The following is a 25,609-nucleotide window of genomic DNA, read 5'->3' as shown; positions in this document are numbered from 1 at the left end:
AGCTCCCTAGTAAACCCACAGCTGAGGCAGGCAAAGAGAATTTCTTTGGAGACACTAGTTCAATGACTGGTTCAAAATGTTCACCAAAAGCAATACTCTTTTTTTTTGTTTGTTTTAAACCACTGGAGTAGCCACTTAAGGTATGTCTACACAACAATGTAAGCCTGGCTCAAGTCTAACCCCCCTTGTGTCCATGCACCAATTGTGCTAACCTAGGGCTCAGATCTAGGGTCCCAGGACCTTGCAGGGCTGGAGGGTTTGAGCCCATGTTAAGCTGGGACATAGGATCCAAGCCCTATTGCTTTCCTGTGTGCATGCAGCCCTGGCTTGACTTGGGTCCTGGAAGTCCTCTGGGTGTATCCCAGAGATCCGGGTGGCAGAGGAGCAGTGCTGCAGGCAGCCAGTCCAGCAGCCGGAAGCACCATTCCTGCCTGGCCAAACACGATCCCTGTTCCTGCTCCTCTTGCAGTGGCGGCAGCTCCTGCTCTAACTCCTCCTCGCTGCTGCACAGAGTTCCCCCAAGCCAAGGAGCAAAGCTGCCAGGCGGGAGGCAGCTTCCAGCCACTGGGATGTTGGGAGTTATCCCTCTCCTGGCCATGCCGAGCCAGGATCCCTGCTGCTCCCCCTCCCTGCATGGCAGCCGCTTGGTCCCTACTCCACTCTCTGACCCTTGCCCCCCGCCCCTCTGGGGCTGCATGTGCAGGGGTGCCTGGGCTGCATGCACTGTGAGGGGAGTGAATGGGAGTCAGCCCCCAAAATTCCCCCACAGCCTCCTTCAGTGGTGGCAGCTCCAGCTCCTCCTTGCTGCATGGCAGTTGCTTGTTCCTGCTGTGCTCTCGGGCCCTCTGGGACTGCGTGTGCAGGGGTGCCCCAGGTGTGGCACTGTCAGGGCGGCAAGTGGGAAGTAGCCACAAACCTTCCCCACAGTCTCCTTGTAATGGAGGTGGCACCCACCTCTCAAGAGTGCCCCTTCTGGTCAGGTGCATCTTCAGTCTTAAAATAGCTCCAACTCGGGTATGAGGCCGTAGCCCCAGGGCTTCTCCCTGGCAGTGATACTTCCGATCTGGACCCTTCTGGCCCCAGCTCTTCAGCCAGGCCACTACGTAGTTCAGGTCCCCTTCTTGGGAGTTATGGCTGTCCAATTATAGGTCACTTTCCCAGTGGCCTATGGGGGGCATCCAAGACCGCCCATTACTGCAAGTCCCAGCCTAGGGACCCTAAGAATAGCAGCCACATGCCACTGTGTCCCTCTAACTAAGCTGCTTTCAGTTCCCTAGGTCACTTCCCCACAGCCCCAGCCTTCACCAGTGCTTCACCCTTAACTCAGGGCTCTTCTACGTTCAGGGCCAGCAGCCAGCCAGGAGCTCTTTCTCACTGACCCAGACCCCGCTAGCACTGATCTGTTCATGGTGCTGCAGTTCCCTTTGGCCAGCCAGGGGCACCATCTGGACTCCTCTGGCTCTAGCAAGGAACGGCCTGTCTCTGGCTTTGCAGGTCCTTTTTATATGGCCTTCCTATGCCCTAATTGGCTGTGTCCCCTGCAGCCACTCTAGGCTGCTTGGAAGACTCCTCTACTACTCCTTTCCTGGGACAAGAATGGCAGGATCCTGAGGCCTCCAGCAGGGAGCCTTTGGGCCTAGCCCATCCCATCACACTCATATGGTGGTGGCAGCTTTGGATCCAGCTCTTCCTTGCTGCTAAGCAGAGCTTGCCAGGAACAAAGCTGAGAGATGGGAGACAGCTCCCAGCTGCCAGGATGTTCATAGTCATCCCTCCTCTGGCTGTGCTGAGCCAGAAACTCTGCTGCTCCCCTTCCCTTCAGGGCAGCCACTTGGTCCCACTCTACTCTCTGACCCTTGCTCCCAGGCCCCTACTGCCCTCCCTGGGGCTGCATGTCTAGAGATGCCTGGGCAGCGTGCACTGTGAGGGCAATGAGTGAGAGCAGTCCCAAAACTTCCCCACAGACTCCAGGGATCCTTTATCTCTGCCTTCCAGGGTGCGGTGGGGGTAGGGATGAGGGATTCTTGGGGGATGGGGGGTGGAGCACACTTCACCCCAAGCCCTAGGGAAACACTGCAGCACTCCGTAGCTGGCAGCAGCCAGCCTGGGGTAGGGTGGGGTGGGGTGGGGTTGGGGGGTATTTTTCCTCTGATACTGTCATTTTATGTCAAACTTCAAAACAGACAAAAATAAATTAAAAAACCCAAACAAAAACAGCTTCATTGAATAGCCCATTTTTAAAAATTAAGAATTGCAAAGTTTCATTTAATAGTTTGGCAGCCCTGGAGACTGATGTCCTAATTATCCACAGAACAGGAGCACATGGGAATTTTCCTGCCAATGTGACAGCCTAGAGGTAGAGAACCCAACTCTCAGATTAGACGGTAGTTCAGTATACAGCCTTAACAAACTGCCGTTATTCTACTGAGACAGCCACCAAAGGTGCTAATTATGCAGTTGATGTGCTCATGTGCTCCTTATGGGCAGCTGAATCCCATCAACAGCACTGTCACAGTTAACAAATAGGGTGGGCATTAGTTTTTTCCCACAATGCAACGTATTCATAGGGCTAGAGTGCTGACACTAGGATAGGGGGGCATCAGGCACTCTGGGATAGGGTTACTTTGACTCAGGTCTGTGTACTGCATTGGGGAGGCTAGAACCCTAGGTTTAAGCACAGGTCAGAAAATCCTTAACCTAGGGTTAAAATGCAATGTAGGTGCTCAAACCGTTCCCTGACATGGGTCAGCTGACTCAAATCCCACTAACCCTAGGCTTACATGTCTATGTAGACATAGCCATAGTGTCTTTCTCAATGATAGATGAGCACTGAGATCTGCTAATGAAAAGCCCTATATTAGAGCTGAGTATTATTATAAAAAACAATCTGAAAGGGTTGGAAGCAAACCACCAAAGAACAAAACAAAAAATGTTAAAGTGGGGGTTTCCTTCTAAAAAAATAAATTAGAAATTTTAGTACTGCTGCATTTAGCCATCCCCAATTTTGGCGGGGTCTCACTGCAAGCCCAGGTAAGCGGTGTGGAAGCTTTCTCGGTCCTATAATTAAAGGGGCATTAGTTCTGAAGATATCTTTTCTTGCAACTGTATATCAGAAGCTTGAGTTGAACAAAAAACACTTTAAACGCTCAAGCCTTCTGTATATATAATAAAGCAAGACAGAATTTTTTTAAACAGACCTTTTTTTCCCCACAGGTAAGCAGCTCAAGAGAGTAAACGTATTGATACTTCAGCCTTGACAAAAGTTAACAACTGTTTCTGAGTATAGTTCAAATTATGAGGTCCCAGCTGAGCGGGGGATTTATAGAGACAGAGTTCAAATCCTGCTACTAGCCCAAGTTTGGGGGTGGCATGTCATGGAATTTCTTTTTAAAAAACTAGTCCCCCTTCCCTCCCACTGTTGTGACCCTCTCTGCTCTCATGGCACACTCGTGTCTTCATCCCTCCCATCCTCTCCCTCCAATCTAAAGATAGGAAGTATCAACCTTGCATTCTTTTTTAATTTAATTTTTAAGGCCAGGTTCAATGGCATACTCTGGCTGCTCTACCCCAAACTCAGAGCATGGGGTCTAGTTAGACTGGGTTAGCAGATGCTTTGCATCACCAGATTCGCACAACACCATGCCAAAAGTTCCCTGCCTCTTTCACCTCCCTACATTCCCTGCATGCATATTCCAAATCCCTCTTCCTCTCTGTCCTCCATAGTCCCTTGCACACACTTGCTCCAGTTTCACCCTCCCTCCTGCACCCCACATTCTCTCTCTCTCTCACACACACACACTCATTTTCCCCCTCTTGTATCCTTCCACACACAGCTCTGTTTTCCTTTTACTCTCTCCTCTGTTGAGTAAATCTAGTGCAATAAGTAATATTTGAAAATAAATATTCTGGATTATTTTTTTTCCTTTTTTCATAACTGAAAGTTTCTGCCATCAGAGGCTGATGCATAACGTTCTTCTCTATGGCTTTGTCTACACTTGAGGCATTAAAGTGCTGCTGTGGCAGCGCTGCCAAAAAACCCACTTTCCAATGAGAGTGAGACCAACACCCATATTTGTTAAAAGCAGCCTGAGACTTCAGTCCCTCTGAGAACAATGGGAAATAGATGCCTTTCTCAAAATAGTCACCTGATTGTGGGCTTGGACTTCAGTCCTGATGGAGATGGCAGCCATTTTGAAAGAGAGCAGTTCTTAGTGGACTTCTTAGTATAGAATATTATTGGTCAAGATTGCAAAGGCCTTACACTCAAATCAAAGGCATTTCTCTGTTTGTCTTTCTGTGTGTATGTAATGTGATAATATTTGAACATGGCACCCAATCCCAAAATTTCAAAGAATGCTCTTGGCATCAATGGCAGGAACCCTATTGATTTCTGGGGAAATTGGAAACCCAAGAAAGCGAAACACATGAAGTCCCTGCCATGTATTTAGCACAGCAACAGCTTGAAGAATCTCTGAAGTTGTCTCTAGAGCAAACAATCAGTTGATGGCACCCTTTAATGCCTTCCAGCATAGCAACACCCTATTTCTTCTCTGTTCATACTCCCTATTGAGTGTAACCTGTTGACACCCTGAATGACCTATTGTGACGTTGCACTCCATATTCTTTATGGAGATATGCTTATAAATATGAATATGACACAACTGGAATATGCTTTATGCGAGATCGTTCATGTGAGATATCATTGGAAAGGTTATGGTTTACTGAATGTGTTTGTCCTACTTGTGTGAATATTTCATTTCTGTATCTAAAGTTAGGAATATTGGCCTGTGTATCTATTTAATACTTCCTGCTTTGGTTCACTTCCACTGCTAACACTTCAGGTACAACAGTGGAAAAGCCAGACGGTGCTAATGGCACATCAGCTAGCACAATGGACTGTGAAAAGGCTTGCACTTCCTGAGGGTGCTTCACATTGTTGCTAACTCACGGACTCTGGAATACTACAGTCAGGTGGTTTTGTCACCTGATACTGAACATTACCTGTGACTTCTTGTAACTTTCCACTGGAAGGGAAGTGTGTGTGTGTGTGTGGGGGGGGTGTCAAGTTTGGGAGACAAAGGATTCCCGCCTTATGCAAATCCTATTTAAGGGTGGGGAGTGAAGTAATCCGAGTTGTCAGTTCTCCCCTGCTACTCCACCCAAGATGACTGCTGCAAACAACTAAGACTGAACGGGGGGAAATTGGGAAATGACTTGTCTTTTCCAAATGTATTGCATTTCAGAGCATGCCTACTCCTAAAATGCCGCGACACTGTAGCACTTTAATGAAGTGCTCTCCCGTCAGCTTAGTTAATCCACCTTCCGGAGAGGCAGTAGCTATGTCGGCTACCACTGCCATAGTGCTGTGTACATGGGAGTTAGGCTGGTATGACCACGTTGCCCAGAGTGAGATAGTGATGTACCGATTTACGGCTATAGTGTAGACCAGACCTTATATTTATATTTAATAAAAAAATAAAAATATCAAAATGAAAACATTTCACATTTTTTTAAAATGAAGCATTTTTTTCAAACATTTCAGTTCTTGAACAACTTCAAAATTTTAAGTTTCTGTCTCAATTTGTGATGAAACAAAATTTCAAAATCTAAATTTTTTTATGAGATAGATCCACTTTCCAACCAGTTTTAATAATTAAATTGTAGCTCTTCCTCCTGCACCCATTTCAGGGAATATTCAAAAGGGGGAAAGATTCAGAAGTTGCAGGAACATTAGGTTTTCTTACCTTTCTTTCTTGCCTCTTTGAGTTTATCAGCAGAATCTCTGAGATTGATCCTTTCAAGGACCGATATAGCTACATTCACTGCACCATGTTCCTTGTAGTATTCACACAAGAGGTCTACAAGTTTCATCCGAGTGTCAGCTTCCTGCAGCCGACCTTTGGGGATTGGTGCTTTTTTTTCATAGTCAGCATTTTCTAAGCTGAATTTAAATCTTTCAAGATCGCCTTCCTTTTCCCCTGAGAGATTGTCCAGTATATCTAGAAGGATTTCTTTCAGATTTTTGTCTGTAGTCATCGCAGGATATTACCAATAATCTGAAAAATAAGTGGAGAATTAAAAGTCAATTATTTATGAATATCATAGTGTTGCTGAGGTGGTGATTTAGTACACATACAGCTTTAGGTGTAGTAATGTCCTAATTGGAAAAAGAATCTCTATCTGCATAGAGAAACAAAAAAGTCCAACATCACAAGTTACACTGTAGCCTGTATTTCTCTCTCCTGAATGGCAGTGATCGCCATGTGATCAATTGTGTGACCACTTGAGAAATGACAGTGTGGTGCAGTGTAACATACAGTTCTTAGTGGCATGAGTTTGTGATGGACTCACCACCCTAAGCTCACACTGCACCCAGGCATCAGCAATCACTGGGTTTGAGGCTGGAGGGCAGGTCAGGTTATGTGTCAGTTAAACAAGGGTTATTTTGTTGTTTAGTGTATTGTGTTACTGCTGGGATTACAGGGTGATTTTTCTCATAGGTCTCTGTTAATGGTCCTTCTTACTAATTATGGTTTTGTCCCTGCCCAGAAAAAGAAATTGATATATATCTGAGTTCAGCATTTATTTTGGCGTAGATTCCTGCATCCCTGAAGACTGTGGAAGGGAACCAAGGGGTTGTGGCATAATGGGAGGCAAATGGGAGTTTCCTTCCCAAGGCACATGGGTTGGAATTTGGGGACAGCTGACTGAACCAGTGTGCCCCCACCCACCACACTTTGTATCCAGAGTTGGTCTGTTTTTCTGCCCACTCTCTGTCTCACTCACTGGCCTTCTCATTCACTTCCAGCTGGAACAACAGGAGGCAGAAACCACTCAGAGCCTAGTGATTCCCTTTGTGAAGGAAGAGGGCTTTCACTCAGAGTGCCTAGTGCCAGCGTCCCCAGTGGTGACAGCAGAAGCAGAATTGCCAATCTCAAGAGATCTGAAATAATTAGACTTTTAAAAGACATTATGTTATTTGGTCTGTCATTGGATTTCTGAACTTCCCCTGCCCACCCCCATTGTGTGTGAGACAATTAGTGTTGCCCATTCTCCCAGGCTGGGGTGAGGGAAATGGCTCCAAGAACTCTTCACCCACCCCGTCCCTTCCTAGGTCAGATGCTCCTGGAGGGAGGCGGCAGGAGTACACGTGCCATCCATCCCAGCCCCATTGCTCACAGCGCTAAGCTGCTGCGTTCTTTCTGCTCCCCCTGCTCCTATGAGAATGGCTTCCAGTTACTGAAGGGAGGGGCTGGAAGTGGACAGAGCTCTTCCTAAGCAGCTCTGCTTGGCTGACTGCTCCACTTGCTGGCCTTCTGGGGCAGAGCAACTAATCACAGGGAGCTTTCCCCATGGCAGAACTCTGCTGAAGGGGCTGTCACCCATCCTCCTTGGCAGGCTGGGGCTTCCCTCCTCATGACAAGCAGGGGTATCAGCAGGGGACCCTGCTTTCTCTTAGAAGCTGCTCAGGGGTCCCCTCTCCACCTCAGAAAAGCAAAAGCAGCATCAGAGGAACCTTCCAGTACTTCCCTCAGCTGGCAGGGTATATCTGGTTGGGTGGGGTATCTGGCCCCACCACAGGCTTCTCCTCCTGCCACATCACAAATGATTAGTGTACAAATCACTGCTCATACAAATCCAGCATATGAGAGCACATTTCTAATTTGCAGTGCTTGCCCATTTCCAGACCTGGGACTCCACGCTCTGGTTTCAGGCTAGCATAAAGCATCTTGCAAAGGTTCTATCCCTGCTGCCCATGCAGGATTAATTCTCTCTCCTTTGTTTTCACAAATGTTGACTGGAGAATGCAACAGCTACCAGTGACAGAAGCAACACTGGGGAGGGTACTGAGCAGGCATTGTGACTGAGCAAGCATCTCATCTGGCTTTCAGCCTTCCAAAGGCACAGTCCACCACCCTCCTGCATCTAATGAGGGTGTAGTCACTGTCTTCTACCTGGCTGCCTTCTATTGGGGTAAACTTTCATAAGAGGGTTTCTCAGCTTGTGCAGTAACTGAGGCTCCTCGATATGTGTGTCCCCATGGGTGCTCCATTGTAAGTGCAACAGCGCCTTTGCATCTGGAATCAGATATCTTCAATAACAGTGCCTGTTGGACCGCACAGGTGCACCTCCCTTCCCCTGTACTGTGCGTGGGCCGTATATATAGCACTGTGAGGGCCGACCACACTCAGTTCCTTCTCTGCCGCAGACCCCAAACGTTACGCTCTGAAGCAGAGGGGAGGAGGGCAGGTAGATGAGCACCTATGAGGACACACATCTCCAAGAACCTCAGTTACTGCACAAGGTGAGTAAACCTTTCTTCTTTTTTGAGTGATGTCCACATGGGTGCTCCACTGTAAGTGGCTATAAAGCAGAGCCCCTAGCTGGAAACTTGGGGCTTCAGAGCAGCTGGTATCGCCGAGGACAGGACCTTATGTCCAAGGATGGTGTCTGCAGAGGAATCCTGCATGAAGGCATAATGTTGGGTGAACTTATCAGAGGACACCCACGTGACAGCCCAGCATATATCTGTTATGGGAACATTATTGAGGAATGCAATGGCAGTTGAGAGCGCTTGTGTAGAGCGTGTCCTCATAGATGCAGGTGGTTGCTTATTGTGAAGGTCATAAGACAGGCCTATGCACTGTGAAATCCACTTAGAGAGGCAATGTTTAGCTATAGCTGAGCCTTTAGAACATTCGGCGACGGATATGAACAGGTGTGGTGATTTTCTGAATGGTTTGGTTCTATCCAAGTAGAAGGACAATGTGCATCTCAGATCTAAGGTGTGGACAGCCACTTCTAATTATTGTGGGTTTGGAAAAGAAGGAAGGGAGGTGTATAGGCTCTTTTAGATGGAAGGATGGGTCGCTTTGTCCCTATAAAACATTGTATATGGTGGATATGTTATTAGGGCTGATATTTCTCCCATGCGTCTTGCCGATGTAATGGCGATGAGGAAGGCTGTTTTCATTGCTAGATGAAGGTGTGAGAGGTTCACATTGGCTCAAATGGAGGTCTAGTCAGAGTGTGTAGGACTAGGCTGGGGTCAGAGTGGGGTGGGGGAACATATATCAGGGTATAGGTTTCGAACATCCTTAAGAAAACATTTGACAAGGGTGTGTGCAAATACTAAATATCCTTCGACAGGGCAGTGGAATGTCGTAATTGCAGCCAGGTGCGCTCTAAGAGAACTAAAAGCCAATCTGTGCTGTTTGAGTTGAAGGAGGTAGTCCAATGTGAGAGGTAATGAAGCACAGGCTGCATCAACCTGTCTGTTGGCACACCAAAGTTGGAACCAGTTCCACTTGTGGGAATAGGTGCATCTGGTAGAATTGCACCTGCTATTTATCATGATGTCTTTTACTGAATCTGATCAGGTTATTTCCAAATGCCGGATCCATGAAGGAGCCAAGCTTTCATGGGGAGCAGCTGTGGATTGGGATGATGAATGTATCCCCTGTCCTGAGAGAGGAACCACAATGCTGGGGGAAGGTTTATAGGTTGAGAGAGCATCATGCGAAGCAGACTTGTCGTGGCCACGTCAGTGCTATTAGTATAACTAGAGCTTGATTTTCCTGTATCTTGCGTAAGACTCGGAACAGGAGGGGATAGGGAGGGAGGGCATAGAGAAGTGTCACGTTTCAGTTCATAAGGAATTCATCCCCTAGTGAATCCCCGTTCCAGGCCTGCTCTGGAGCAGCACTGAGGACAGTGTGTGTTCTTGTGAGTGGCAAAAAGGTCTATGGTGGGGTGACCCCATCGACAGAATATGGGTCGGACTGTTCTCATGTCGAGCTGCCATTCATGCTCATGTGACAAGGTTCTGCACCATGGTGTTCTGATGTCCAAGGGGAGATGCAGCAGAGATGGAGATGTCATTGTGGATACACCAATTCCATAGCTTGATAGCTTCTTACCATAGGGAATTGGACCTCCACCTCCTTGCCTGTTGATGTAATACATGCAAGTGCGGTTGTCGTCATTACTTGTACAGTTTGATAGGAAATGTCGGCAGGCATTGCAGACCGCCCTTAGTTCCAGGAGGCTGATGTGTAAGGTGGACTCAGTGGGCATCCTTCTGCCCTGTATAGTGTGCTCGCATAGATGTGCTCCCCAGCCAAGGAGGGAAGCATCAGTGGTAAATATCACAGCAGGTGGAAGTTGAAGAAAAGGGACCCCGGCACAGACATAGTCAGGGCACATCCACCACAGTAGTGAGTCCTTGACCTGGTTTGGCATGGACAGGAGTTTTTGCATGCTGTATTTGTGAGGAAGATATACCATACAGAGCCAGCCCCGAAGATACTGCATGTGCTGTATGTTTGCTCACAAACATAGCCACAGCCATATGTCCCAGATGTTGGAGGCATGTATGTGCTGGGATTTGGGGGCATGCTTGGGCAGTTGAGACTAGTGGTGTTATCACTATGAACCTGTGAGGTGGTAAAAACACTCTTGCCCACTTGGCATCGAGTAGAGCACTAATGAATTCCAGTATTTGCACTGGGGTTAGTGCAGACTTTTTGAAATTGATAAGGAGGCCCATTTTTGTAAAGAGGGTCATTGTACTGTGAACCACTCAGAGTGCTTCAATCTTGGATCACGCTTTGAGAAGACAGTCGTCTAGATATGGGAAAATGGTGATGCCTGTTTGCAGAGGAAGGCTGCGACCATTGCGAGTACCTTGGAAAAAACTCTCAGAGCTCTGGATAGTCCAAAGGGTAGTACCTTGTACTAGTAGTGACCATGGCCAATGATGAATGGTAAGAAAAGTCTGTGAGCAGGGTGTACTGCAATATGAAAGTATACATCCTGTAGGTCAGGGGTCGAGAACAAATCACCCATTCCAGTGCTGGGATGGTGGTGGATAGGGTGACCATCTTGAACTGTTGTAGTTTGACAAACTTGTTGAGATTGCGAAAGTCTAGGATGTGGCGCTAACCACCAGACTTCTTGTGTACCAGGAATTGGTAGGAGTAGAAACCATGTCTTCTGTGCTGTGGAGGGACCAGTTTTATGGCTCCCAGTTGTAGAAGATGTCTCAGATCCCCCTCCAGGATGAGCTTGTGAGAGGGGTCCCTGTAGAGGGACAGGGACGGGGGTTGGTGGGGTGGTATAGCTAGGAAGGGGATAGACTAACCTTTCTCTATTCTTTCCAGGACCCATCTATCAGAGGTAATGAGCATCCAAGATGATAAAAATGGAACGAGGCATTTGCCAAACTATTGGTGTGTAGATGGCGTTACAGATGGTCGGGGCTACTGGAGTAGACAGAAAGTTCTCTGGACCTCGACCAGACCTTCAAATTTGCTACTTTATTAGACGGTGTTTGGGATGGTGCCCTTCGTGCAGATGATTGTCTGCGTCTGTTGGGAGGTCAGTGACGACGGTGTTGGTTGTCAAACTGCCACTGTGGGTAGTATGGCTGAGGGAAAGATCATGGAGGGAGCTGATATTTTCCCGATCTCATTTTGGCTCTGGTGCATAAATACCAAGGGATTTTAGAGTGGCTCAGCAGGTTTTCAGTGAGTGTAAGGAGTTGTCCGTGCACTCAGAAAAGAGTTTTTGTTCCTCAAATGAGAGATCCTCAACTGTATTTTGCACCTCCTTAGGGAATCCTGAAAGGTGCAACCATCATGCATGTCACATTACTACCACAGTAGCAATGGATCGGGCAGCTGTGTTCAGGGAGGCCTGCAAGGCTGTGAGGGTTATTAAGTGACCTTCCAAAATGAAGGGCAGGAATTGTTCCATTTTTGCCTCTGGCAGATCCTGGCAAAGCATCTCCAGCTTAGAATAATGTTTATAATTGTATTTGGCCAGAAGGGCCTAATAGGGAAATTCAAAATTGGAGGGTAGAAAACTAATAATAGGATTTTCTGTCTAGGAGATATAAACATTCCCAATCTTGGTCAGGATGGCTGTTTCAGGATTGATATTGACAGCCCTTCACCTGCACGGCATTGACTATGAGAGAATTTGGGGCAGTATGTGAAAATACCCCACCCACCCCCATTTTTTTTGCAGGTACATAATATTTCCTATCAGCCATTTTGCATGTAGGGGGGATAGACGCTGGAGTCTGCCAAAGAAAGTTTGCAGGTTCAAGTAGTGCACCGCTAATAGGTAGGGCAATTTTTGTTGTTGAGGAGGTCTGAAGAATGTCAATCAGTTCATGTTGCTGTTCCTTGACCTCTTCGAGTGAGACGTTTAGGGAGTCAGCAACTCTGCAAAACAACTCCTGAAAGTGACATAAATCATCAGCCGCTGTGGGAGATAGTGGCATGATGGCTTCATCAGGGGAAGATGAAGAAAAATGGAGGACCAGAGGTACCTCCTCATCCTGCTCTCCTTCCAGTTCCTACTCCAGCAGTGATATTTGCACAGGCTGTGGTTCTGGAGGTCAAGAGATTGTTGAGGGGATGGATGGAGGTCGGTGTGTTTGCAGCAGTTCAGAATAACTGAACTGTGTCCTATACATGGCCTGGGGTCCCAATATGGCCAATTACGGGGAAAGTGAATATATGGTTGCATCCATGGGGGCCCCTGAAAAGACTGGGTGCCCTGAACTGCATCAGGGCAAGGCTGTAAGTGGATGCCAATTGCCCTGATGTCGACATCACTAGGGAAAGGCGGTGCCGTCCCTGTGGGAGAGTGTGAAGAGTGTCTTGATCATGAAATGGGTGAGACTTGGGATAGCTCCTGTCTGAGGAGTGGAGAATCTGAAGTGTCAGATATAGTGAGGTCTGACAGATGTGTGAATTCCTGTGGGTAAGCGCTCATCAGTACCAGTGTGGAGTAGGGTGCTGAGGTGTGATATTGAAAAGAGACAGCAAGTGGTGCCAGGAAGCTTTTTGGAGCCATAGATTTAGCTGGCGAGTGCTGGGGATTTGTGTGATTAGGGCTTCAGTGCCCTGGGCAGCATCTGGGCCGAGGGCTTCACTGGAGCTGGCTGTTTTGCTGGTGCCGATTGCAGTGCCGATGGCTTCCTCAGTGCCAGAAACAGTCCTGGAGCTGCAATGAGGTAGAGGGCCCGCTTTGGTCGCCAACAACAGAAGGTGATGCCAATGGCTGTTTTGCCCTATTTCCTTCCATAGACTGACTCTGAGGGACTGAGGTAGTCAGTCTGGGAGCAGATTTGTGCCCCTTGTCAGACGCCGTTGAAGCCACGGACTGAGTCGGCGATGGCACTCGTATTGTTTGTGCCTCAGAAACTGAGGAAGGAGCTGGTCTCTTCTTACCCTCAGTCCTATCAGATGATGTTTGTCTCTTGCTGTGGCGAGGGGAGTAGACGACCTCGCCGAGGGTGAGGATCTCTCTGGTCCGACACAGGTCTATCTTCCAGTCTATCTTGCCAACCTGGTCAGCTAAACTTATGTCATAAATGGTTGCTTTACTCCAAAAATCACAAAATACACAAGTTGTTCCATCCCCGAAGGACCAGTCACTTATCTCAGGGCAAGTCACACCTTAGACCTCACACCACAGACAACACTGACAGCCAATTCTATAGTAAACTAACTACAGATTTAATAACTAAGAAAATAAATGACAGAGTTATTTACAGACCATAGCTTATAGGCCTGTTTGTTGGCCTGAGAATATCCATGCTGAGTTGTGGGCAGGCAGCAGGGACACTGTCTGTTGCTTCTGCTTGGCCAGATGGGTTTGCTAGTATAATGGGAAGGGATAAGAGATGGAGCTGAAGTGTTACAGGTTATGGTTGGAGTGTAATATATGAGCATAAACTGGAAAGCTGCCTGGTTTCTCTCTCAAGCCAAGCCAAACACCCAGTTAGGAGGAGCAAAGGAGGGGAGGGGAGGCATAAGAAACACTAAAAGTCAAAGTAAAGCCTTGCCTTGGCCTAAGCACAACTTCACTCCTCACCCCTCCCATGGGATACAAAAGGGATACAGAGACTCATGATCCTCCGAAACAGAACATGTAAGGGGTTGACTAGGGGCGTGTACTGCAGGTATATATGGGCTTGCTAAGAAGGGGGGAGAGATGGCTGCCAAGGTAGGCAAAGTATTCTACACTTTCCAGTTCTTCTTTGTTAATGTAGATCTTCCTTGCTGAGTCTGATGATTGACCGGGGACTGGCTGGTGGAGAACTTTTGTTTTGCTGATGTTCAGAGTTAGTCCTAGGCTTTTGTAAGCTTCAGAGAAGCAATTAAGGGCTGTTTTTAGATCCTCCTTGAATGAGCAACTACAGCACAGTCATCTGCGTACTGGAGTTCGGTTAGTGTTGCCGATGTTACTTTAGTTCTGGCACAGAGACAAGAGAGGTTGAAGAGGTTGCCGTCAGTCTGATATTTGATGCCAGTGCCCTGTGGTAGACAGTCTTGTATTAGTATTTTCATAGCTGCTAAGAAAACGGAGTAAAGGGTGGGTGTCAGTACACAGCCTTGTTTTATACCAGCTTGGTGACAAAGGGCTCAGAGGTAGAGACACTGCACAGGATAGAGGCAGTCATCTGCAGGGCTGCCCAGAGGGGGGGCCAAGTGGGGCAATTTGCCGCAGGCCCCAGGCCCCGGAGGGGCCCCGTGAGCCCTGGCCCGGCAGCGGTCCAGGTCTTTGGCGGCATTTCGGCAGCCAGGGGCCCTTCAGTGCAGCCGAAGACACGGAGCGACTGAAGGGCCCCCCGCCGCCGAAGACCTGGACCACCGCCGGGTGAGTACAAGTGCTACAGCTCCCCCGCTTTGCCCCAGGCCCCCTGAATCCTCTGGGCAGCCCTGGTCATCTGACATGGAGGAGTCTAACAATGGTGATAAATTTGCTTGGGCAGCCAAACTTTGACATGACTTTCCACAGAGATTCAGGCTGACAGAGTCTAAGGCTTTGGTCAGATCAATAAAGGCCATGTACAGCTCCTGGTGTTGTTCTTGACATTTTTCCTGGATCTGCCTGACTGCAAAAATCATGTTGGTGGTGCCTCGCGATGGTCTGAAGCCACACTGGGACGCTGGAAGTACTTCCTCTGCAAGGGAGAGTAGGCGGTATAGTAAGATTCTAGCAAGAATATTCCCAGCAATGGAGAGGAGGGCAATAATTGCCACAATCGACTCAGCCTTGTCTCCCCTTTTTGAAAACGGTGATGATGTCAGCATTATGTAAATCAGCTGTGATTTCTTCAGTGTGCCAGATTTTAAGGAACAGCAAATTAAGCTTGTTAGTCAATGTTTCTCCCCCTGCATTCAGTACTTCAGAAGATATGCCATCAGGACCTGGTGCTTTATTGTCCTTCATTTGTTTAATTTCGTTGCAGATCTCGTCAGGTGTCAGTGGGTTGGCAAGAGTTTCCCAGATTGGGTGCTGAGGAATTGAGTCCATGGTGTCGTTAGATTTAGAAGCTTTTGCTAGTGTTCTTTCCAGTGCTCTTTGATGGATTCATTATCTTTAAGAAGAGTACTATCATCTTTGGATCTCAGAGGTGTGAGGCCACATGAGCGTGGTCCATACAAGGTCTTTGTCTCACAAAAAAAGCTCTGCATATCATGTCTGTCAGCAAATATTTGGATTTCTTTTGCTTTGTCCTCCCACCATTTGTTATTGATTTCTTGGATCCTCCTTTGAACTTCAGCTTTGAGCTGGTGGAAAGACTCTGCTTCTGACTTGATAGTGGTTGTTTTTTTGCCAGTCACAGAAAGCTTTCCTCTTCTGGTTCAAAAGGGCTGTAATCTCATTGTTGTTATTGTCAAACCAGTCCTGATGGTGGTGGGTAGCAAGGCCAACCGATTTCACACAAGCCTTGTAGAAGGTCTGTTTTAGGGTTTCCCAGTCTTCTTCAACATTTCTGTTGTCATTTCCAGGTATGCATATGGCCAATTTTTCACTGAGGAGTATTTGGAAGTTCTCTTGGTGCAATGAGGATTGAAGTCTTTGGATATTGTAGTGCCATCTGTGTGATTTGGATTGTTTTCAAAGTTTCAGTGCAATCCTGATGGACATGACTGACCTTGCCAAGCAGTGGTCAGTCCAGCAATCATTGGCTCCTCTCATGACATGGGTGATTTGGACATCTCTGAGATTCTGTATTCTGACAATGACATAGTCTAGGAGGTGCCACTGTTTTGAGTAGGGATGTTGCCATGTCATTTTGTACTTCTTGTTTTGTCGGAAAATTCTGTTTGTGGTCACAAGGTTGTATTCTGCACATTTGCTGAGTAGAAGGATGCCATTGGAATTGGTCTTGCCCACTCCTTCCTTCCCAATGGTACTACTCCATATATTAGAATCTCGGCCAACTCTTGTGTTAAAGGCTCCTAAGAGGATTATCTTATCTGTTTTTGGAATGGATGAAAAATTGTATCAAGGTCAGTGTAGAAGGATTCTTTCTGTTCTTCTTCAGCATTAAGTGTTGGTACATATGCACTGATAATAGTGGCAAATAACTTATTGACCAATTGGATGCAGAGGGTCGTAAGGAGCTCGTTGATGCTGATGGGGAGCTCAGTCACGCGGTTGACTAAAAGGTTCTTGATTACAAAGCCATCACCGTGTATTTGCCTAACGCTTGCTGGCTTTCCTTTCCAAAATAAAATGTAACCACCGCTCTCTTCCCTCAAGTGACCTTCATCTGCATGTCTTGTTTCACTGAGAATGGCAATGTCAATGTTGTACCTTGAGAGTTCTCGGGCAACAATTGCTGTTCTGCGTTCTCCAGACGACATTGCTCTTAAGGTTTTAAGTATACGCAAGCTTCTCCACCACGTCAAGGTGTCAGCCCAAGGAGAAGAATTTGAGTATATAGGAGTAGAGTACCCTGTGACGGTATACCCCATAAGGCTTCATAGGAATATGCTTATGAATGTATATATGATATAACTAGAATATGTTTTATGCTACACATGCCATGCAACATATCTCTGTAAAGATTATGATCTAGTGAATCTATTAATCCTATTTGTATGCATGCATCATTTTTGTATTCGAAGTTATGAATATTGGTTGTGTACTGGCTTGAGTTTTAAATAGACTTTGTAAAGCACTTGTCCAGTGTGACAAAGTTCCTCCTCTACCTTGGTGGGTCCTGCACTTACTGGCGGATTTGCTCGCCTCAGAGATCTTCCCCTCTGGTGGAACCCACAGTCCAGGTCAACTCCTCCTGTGTCTGATCAGGAGTTGGGAGGTTTGGGGGGAACCCAGGCCCGCCCTCTACTGCGGGTTCCAGCCCAGGGCCCTGTGGATTGCAGCTGTCTATAGTGCCTCCTATAACAGCTGCATGACAGTTACAACTCCCTGGGCTACTTCCCTATGGCCTCCTCCAAACACCTTCTTTATCCTCACCACAGGACCTTCCTCCTGGTGTCTGATAATGCTTGTACTCCTCAGTCCTCCAGCAGCACACCCTTTCACTCTCAGCTCCTTGCACCTCTTGCTCCCAGCTCCTCACACGTGCCACAAACTGAAGTGAGGTCCTTTTTAAACTCAGGTGCCCTGATTAGCTAGCCCTGTCTTAATTGGTTCTAGCAGGTTCCTGATTATTCTAGTGCAGCCCCTGCTCTGGTCACTCAGGATACAGAAAACTACTCATCCAGTGACCAGTATATTTTCCCTCTACCAGACTCCTGTACCCCACTGGTCTGGGTCTGTCACATATCCGTCCCCCCTGCTGAACACCAAGGGGTTGGGCAGCTTGGGACGCCAGACAGTGCACATGTGACAAACCATCGGCGTTGCCGTGATGGCTCCCTGCTCTCTGTTGCACACGGAACTGGAAAGGTTGGAGGGAAAAGAACCACCTGGTCACCCTTGTGTTCTTCTCCTTGTTCCGCTGCATCCATTGAAGAGGGGCATGGTTGGTCACGAGGACAAATCTGCGCCCGAGCAAGTAGTAGTGCAATGCTTCCAAGGCCCATTTTACGATGAGGCACTCTCTCTCCACCACTGCATATTTTTGTTCCCTCGGAAGGAGTTTCCTACTGAGGTAGAGAATTGGGTGTTCCTCCTCCCCAACCATCTGTGATAGAACAGCCCTCAACCGTACTTCCGATGCATCCGTCTGCAGGATAAATTCCTTGGTGAAATCAGGGGCTATCACTACAGGGTTACTGCAGAGGGCAGTCCGTAGGTCTGTGAATGCTTCTTCTGCTGCGTCAGACCATCTCACCAGATCAGGTCCACGGGCTTTCACTAGGTCTGTCAGGGGGCTTGCCCTTCTGGCAAAGTGGGGGATAAATCGTCGGTAATACCCCACTACACCTAGGAATGCCCGGACTTGTTTCTTGCGACTTGGTGGGGGCCAATTTTGGATGGCCTCTAACTTATTCACTTGGGGGTTTACCAGACCTTTTCCCACAATGTAGCCAAGATATTTGGCCTCCGTAAACCCTACAGCGCACTTGGCAGGGTTTGCTGTAAGCCCAGCTCACTTGAAGGTATCGAGGACTGCCTCCACCTTCTCCAGGTGGGTTTCTCAGTCTGGGGTATGAATGATCACATCATCCAAGTAGGCAGCAGCATAACTGTTATGCGGGTGTAATAGCTTGTCCATGAGTCACTGGAAGGTAGCTGGGGCCCCATGTAGTCCAAAAGGGAGGACAGTATATTGAAAAAGACCCTCTGGTGTAGAGAACGCAGTCTTTTCCTTTGCGTCTTCTGCAAGGGGAATCTGCCAGTACCCCTTTGTCAAGTCTAGGGTAGTCAAGTACCGGGCATTACCCAGACGGTCCACTAGCTCATCTATGCGAGGTATGGGGTACGCGTCGAACTGGGATACTTTGTTTAGTTGCCGGACGTCATTGCAAAACCTTGTGGTGCCATCAGGTTTGGGCACCAGCACAATTGGGCTGGACCACTGACTGTGCGATTCTTCAGTGATCCTCAACTCCAGCATTTTTTTTTACTTCTGCTTTTATTTCCTCACTTTTGGCTGCTGGCTCCCGATAGGCCCTCATTGTTATTCTGGCCCCAGGGTTTGTGACGATGTGGTGATATGTCTCGGTTGTTCGACCCGGTTTTGTCGAGAACACAGCTTGGTTCCAGAAGATCATCTCAGACACCTCATTCTTCTGGTCTGGTGTTAAATCGGGAGACACTCTCACCTGTTTGGAAGGCTTGTTTTCCTGGGTTAGGTCTTTTCGGACAGTTGTGCATGCCTCTTGTGCATGCCAGGGTTTCAGAAGGTTGATGTGATAAATCTGTTCTTGTTTTCAGCGTGCTGGCTGCCACACCTTGTAGGTTACTTCCCCCATGGGTTCAACCTCCTCATAGGGCCCCTGCCATTGGGCCAGAAGCTTGCTTTCTGCCGTGGGTACCAACACCATCACCCGATCCCCTGGTTGGAACTGTCGGACTTTTGCCTGGTGATTGTAATGGGTTCGCTGGGCCTCCTGTGCCTTTTCCAAATGTTCCCGTACAATAGGGGTGATCCGGGCTATCTGGTCTCGCATCTGTATTACATGTTCTATTATATTTCTCCCCTCATTGGGTTCCTCTTCCCAGAGCTCTTTGGCGATATCCAGTATGTCACGGGGGTGACGCCCGTATAATAACTTGAAGGGGGAAAACCCAGTTGAGGCCTGAGGTACCTCCTGGATAGCAAACATAAGGTAGGGTAGTAGGGTGTCCCAATCCTTCCCGTCCCGACTTACCACCTTCCTTATCATAGCCTTGAGGGTTCGGTTAAACCTTTCTACAACCCATCAGTCTGCGGATGGTAGACTGAAGTTCTCAGGGTATGTATATGGAGCAGCATACAGAGGTCCTTCATTAGCTTCGACATAAATGGGGTTTCTTGGTCTGTTAATATCTCCTTCGGTAGCCCCACTCGGGCAAAGATCCCCACCAGCTCTTTAGCTATAGTTTTAGAGGCCGTGTTCCGCAGGGGGACGGCTCCTGGGTAGCGAGTAGCATAATCCAAAACAACAAGTATAGATTGGTGGCCCCGAGCCGTCTTCTCCAGGGGTCCCACTAGGTCCATGGCTATTCGCTCGAAGGGGACCTCTATGATGGGAAGGGGTACTAAAGGTGCCCTCAAGTGGGGACGGGGACTGTGCAGCTGACACTCCGGGCAGGAGGCACAGTACCTCTGCACTTCTTCATGTACTCTGGGCCAGAAGAACCGTCATAGGACTCGTGCCAGGGTCTTCTCTACCCCCAAATGCCCCCCCCAAAGATGACTATGAGCAAGACTTAATACAGCGTTCTGGTGTTTTTGAGGTACTAGGATCTGCTGTACCTTCTGCCCCTGTACTGGTGCAACCCGGTATAAGAGATCCTTCTTCATTATGAAGTAGGGTCCTGGTCCCTGGGTTTTCCCTTCCACAGGGACCCCATCTATTTCAGTCACCTCCTTCCTAATGTTGTCGTACCTTGGGTCTTCTGACTGGTCCCATCCAAAATTTCCTCTCACGGGGCTAATCTGCCAGAGATCTAGGGGCCCAGTCTCTGTTGCCTCTACTGGTTCAGAAGCATTAGGGTGGGGGTCAGACTTGGGTGCTTCTCCCTCCTGTGTGGCCTCCTTTTCAGCTGCGTGGGTCCGCCTACCTACAAGAGCGACCCTCTGGCTTTCGGTCAGTATTCGGGTTCCCAAGGCCTTAGCTGCCCTTCTTTCCTTTTTTGTCTTTCTACCCTGTCTGGGAGTGGAGAACAAATCTGGGGATATTTCAGAGAAGATTGGGGGTTGACAGTCTGCTGTGGATGCCTCACTAATTTCAGGGTTCCCATCTTTCTCCAATCCCCCTACTGGGAGTAAGTTTCCAAACCCTGGGAAGTCCCTCCCTATGAGCCCCGGGTATGGGAGTTTAGGGACTACACCTGCTGCTACCTCAGTAATGTTCCCTTGGATCTCGATTTTTACTTGGATGGTGGGGTAGTAACTAACTGTCCCATGGACACGTTATCCCCGTACGTTTAGCCTGCAGCAGCTGACTACGCTTCACGAGCTTCCCTGAGATAAGTGTGATAGCACTCCCCCAATCAACCAGTGCCGTGGTCTCTACCCCATTTAGTTTCACTGGTCTGGTATACATATGTGGAGTTAGTGAGACCCCCACAAGGTGGATTAGGGAGCATGGGTCTGCCTAGTTCCCCAGGTTACACTGCATAGGCTCCTCAGCATTGGGACACTGTGCAGCTATGTGTCCCCGCTCCCCGCAGGCATAACATCTGTATGGGGCCCTAGGCATTTCCTGGTCTCTTGATTTGGGCAATCTAACATCACAATCTTCTTCCCCCTCAGTGCTCCGACTCTTTGTGGCCGCTGGTGGGCCTTCAGCCCTTCTCTTTTTCCACCTGGGCCCTCCTGGTAGCCCAGTCACCCAAGCTTTAGGGCTTGATGCTGCTACTTTAACACGGGGTGCCTCTTCCTTAACTGCTCAGGTCAGCTCCCTCGCTGTCCTTCGCTTCTCTACCAGGGCAACAACCTCGTCAGAGCTGGAGGGTTCATTCTGGCTTACCCAGGCATGAAGGTCTGTCGGTAGTCCCCTCATATATCGGTCAATGACCAGAACCTCTAGTATCTCTTCTGGACTCCGGGACTCTGTTTGCAACCACTTTCGTGCGAGATGGATGAGGTCATACAATTGGGACCGCAGGGTTTTGTCTTCCTGGTACCTCCAAACGTGATACCACTGGGCCCGCACTGCGGTCGTTACCCCAGATCTGGCCAGGATCTCTGCTTTCAGCTGGGGGTAGTCAGCTGCAGCCTCTTCAGGCCGAGCATGGTAGGCCTTCTGGGCCTCCCCACACAGGAATGGGGCAAGGATGCCAGACCACTGATCTCGAGGCCAGGCCTCTCGTAGGACTGTCCTCTCAAAGGCCAGAAGGTATGCCTCTACATCATCCTCCCGTGTCATTTTCTGCAGCCAATGGCTGGCCCTTATGAGCCGCATCCCATCATGGCCACGGTTCAGCTCTTTAAGGGTCTTTACCTGGTTTATCAGTTCCCGCAACATAGCTCGGTCTTGAGCAGCCTGGTCCATCAGCAGGCGATTAGTCTCTTGCTGCAGCCGCACTGCCTCCTGTTGGGCGGCTGCCTGGACACGGGTAGCCTCCTGCTGGGCCGCTGTGGCTTGTGTCAGTGTCTGCACTACGTCATCCATTGTGGTGGAAAAAAAATAAACCCTCTCCTTTTTTTTTAAAATCACCCTCCTTCTTCCGTCGCGCTGTGCACACCAAGATCCCACTCCTGATACCAGTTGTGACAAAGTTCCTCCTCTACCTTGGTGGATCCTGCACTTATTGGCGGATTTGTTTGCCTCAGAGATCTTTCCCACTGGTGGAACCCACAGTCCGGGTCAACTCCTCCTGTGTCTGATCAGGAGTTGGGAGGTTTGGGGGGAACCAGGGCCCACCCTCTACTCAGGGTTCCAGCCCAGGGCCCTGTGGATTGCAGCTGTCTATAGTGCCTCCTGTAACAGCTGCATGACAGTTACAACTCCCTGGGCTACTTCCCCATGGCCTCCTCCAAACACCTTCTTTATCCTCACCACAGGACCTTTCTCCTGGTGTCTGATAATGCTTGTACTCCTCAGTTCTCCAGCAACACACCCTCTCACTCTCAGTTCCTTGCGCCTCTTGCTCCCAGCTCCTCACACGTGCCACAAACTGAAGTGAGGTCCTTTTTAAACTCAGGTGCCCTGATTAGCTAGCCTGTCCTAATTGATTTTAGTAGTTTCTTAATTGGCTTCAGGTGTCTTAATTATCCTGCCTTTCTTAATTGGTTCTAGCAGGTTCCTGATTACTCTAGTGCAGCCCCTGCTCTGGTCACTCAGGGAACAGAAAACAACTCATCCAGTGACCAGTATATTTGCCCTCTACCAGACTCCTGTACCCCACAGGTCTGGGTCTGTCACACCAGCTTCTTGAGAAAGGAATGTGCAAATTAAGGTCCCAATCAAGAAGCGCTTAAGGGACCATGAATCTTGGAAGGCTCCAATCCACATAAGAAGTCTACATGAGGACTTTCAAGGTAGCAGGTAAGCAATGGCTGCTGCCTGTAAAAATGGAGTCATACATGGACATGTGACCTGCCCATGTGACTCCAAAACTCCATCGTGGAGCTGGACTTTGCATAGGAGAGAGGAGAGGGTCTCCACCCACAAGAGAAAGTCTATTTAAACCCCTGGGAGACCCCTCCGTTTTGTCTTCAGCTGGCTAAAGAGATAGCCTCTCCACCCCCAAGGATACCTGAAAGAAACTGGAACAAAGGATAGTAACTACAAGGGGTGTGAGTGATTCCCTGACCCAATCTAGAAGGAGACTAGTCTGTAAACGGAAGCTTACTAGGTCAGGTTTTTATCTGTATTCAGTTTTCTTAGACATAGACTTGCGTGTCCTATTTTATTTTGCTTGGTAATTCACTTTGGTCTGTCTGTTACTACTTGGAACCACTTAAATCCTACTTTCTGTATTTAATAAAATCACTTTTTACTTATTATTTAACCCAAAATATGTATTAATGCCGGGGGTGGGGGGAGCAAACAGCTGTGCATATCTCTCTATCAGTGTTATAGAGGGCGAACAATTTATGAATTTAACCTGTATAAGCTTTATACAGGATAAAACAGATTTATTTGGGGTTTGAAACCCATTGGGAGTTGGGCATCTGAGTGTTAAAGACAGGAACACATCTGTAAGCTGCTTTCAGTTAAGTCTGCAGCTTTGGGGCACATGGTTCAGACCCTGGGTCTGTGTTTGTAGCAGACTGGCGTGTCTGGCACAGCAAGACAGGGCGATGGAGTCCCAAGCTGGCAGGGAAAGCAGGGGCAGTAGTAGTCTTGGCACATCAGTTGGCAGTTCCCAAGGGGGTTTCTGTGATCCAACCCATCACAACCCCTTTAAGTAGTTTGTGAGCTGTCTAATGGTGATCACTGTTCTGTTTTAGAAGCCATCAGAAACTAGTCAGAGGAGCAGTATGTATTAAACTAGGCCTTGTATGTCTGTATATAGTTAATAAACATGCTTATTTGGGAGCTATTGAAATTGATCATGGTTTGGCAGGCATTTTCACCAGTACCAGTGAAAAGTCAAAATCCCTTATCTGCAATACAGAGCAGTTTATTTGAGAAATACAAAACACATTCCCCCCCAGTGAGCCTCTCTCCCACAAACATACACCCTCAGTAACTATGCTGGCCTAACGCAGTATCCTGATTGGCAATCATGACAGATAGCCACCAGCTTTACAGATGGCTTCTCTTCTCTTCTCAGTCACCTGGTTTGTCTCAGATTCCCTCATAGCAAGTCTTTAGCTGCCTTGAGACCCTCTGGTTTCAGGTCCTACTTGAGCCCACGAAGCAGAGTCTTGGCTACTCTGTCTAACAGCGTTACGAGCCTCTAATTAATAGTTCCCCTTCTTCCTTTGTGTAACAAGGTCGCACTCACTGTCATGGCACCTCCTGCTGGTCAGTCTGTAAATTAGCTCATTTCCAGCGCTGGAGCATCCTCCTCTGGTGGTGTCTCGCCTGCCGTTACCTAACCTTTCCGTCTCCACCATGCCAGGACCTGCATCCCTCCCAGACCATGGCGCCCCTTCCCCTGGGTATTGCCCCACAGACTAATCCAGGCAGCACCCATGGAGCAGAGCCTACTGCTCCCCCCGCCTAGGCGCCGGATCTGCTGGCAGCTGGTCACTTCTGATGGGCTGGGCGCAACAGGCAGGGAGCCTGCCTGAGTGCCACTGACCCGGAGGCACCCCAGGTAAGCCCCCACCCCAACCTCCAGCCCCCCTGTGCACCCCAAACCCCTTATCCCCAGCCCCACCCCAGAGCTCGCACCCCCAGCTGGAGCCCTCACCTCCTCCCGCACATCAACTCCCTGCCCCAGCCCAGAGCCCCCTCCCACCCAGCCCAGAACCCCTCATTCCTGGCCCCACCCTGGACCCCACACCGCCATTTAGAGCCCTCACTCACTCCCGACCCCTGGGCTAGAGTATTTGGTTTTGTGCCAATAGAAAGTTGGCAACCCTCTGACCCGTACAAAGCTGTACTGAGCTGAGTCACAGGAACACAGAGTGTGATGCACTTATGGTGAGACAGGGAGAGGCCAGACAGAACTTGGGAGCCAGCTTCCTTTCTCTGCCTCCGTTTTCTCACTATTTAGACCCACACATAGAGACAAGAGCCCAGGACCAGAAGGAGCAGTGCTGGCTCCCTCTTGCCCCACCTGCAGAGTCTGCACTGAGTGAGGAAAACACCACCTGTGAAAGGGAAACTCAGAGCAACCCACTCACAGTGTTAACCCTTCACTCACCTCAGTGCTGCCCTGTCCTCCGGGGGTTCAGTTGAGCCTGGCAGTTACAAAGGAGCACAGAGGGGGAGGGACACAAGACACTTCCCCTGCAACTTGCACAACCTGTTGTGTGTTTTAGGGGGTGGCTTCTGCTTTTTTGTGTTTTGGGTTGTTGTTTTTTCCCACACACACCGCAGTGAGTTGCGCAATCCTCTTCTCTGCACGAGAGCACACAACTAAAAAACAAGCTTGAAAGGTTGCTTCCTTTCCATGTTGATTTTCCCTTTCACCTTTCAGGTGGCTTGACTTAGCTGCATGTGTTCTTGGTGCTTGCTGGCTCCTTGCCTTGCTTTCAATTCAGCCACCGCACCACCTGGCACTAGGTGTGTGTATGGGGGGGTTATGAAGGAGGAGAACTGGAGGCAGGGCC

General features: G+C 48.7%; 1 protein-coding gene across 1 annotated transcript in view; it reads left to right on the top strand.

Moving 5' to 3' along the window:
- The window catches only part of LOC112117582 (NACHT, LRR and PYD domains-containing protein 3-like), a 475,696-nt gene that overhangs the window by 177,922 nt on the left and 272,165 nt on the right, over nt 1-25,609 (top strand). Inside the window, exon 3 of the mRNA XM_026650507.1 lies at nt 17,742-17,759. Within this exon, the coding sequence (XP_026506292.1) occupies nt 17,742-17,759 (18 nt within the window). The remainder of the gene's footprint in view (nt 1-17,741; nt 17,760-25,609) is intronic.

Source organism: Terrapene carolina, unplaced genomic scaffold (genome assembly GCF_002925995.2).
Source record: "Terrapene carolina triunguis isolate 2854851 unplaced genomic scaffold, T_m_triunguis-2.0 Scaffold90, whole genome shotgun sequence".
NCBI lineage: Eukaryota > Metazoa > Chordata > Testudines > Emydidae > Terrapene > Terrapene triunguis.
This window is presented reverse-complemented; position numbering and strand designations above follow the sequence as displayed.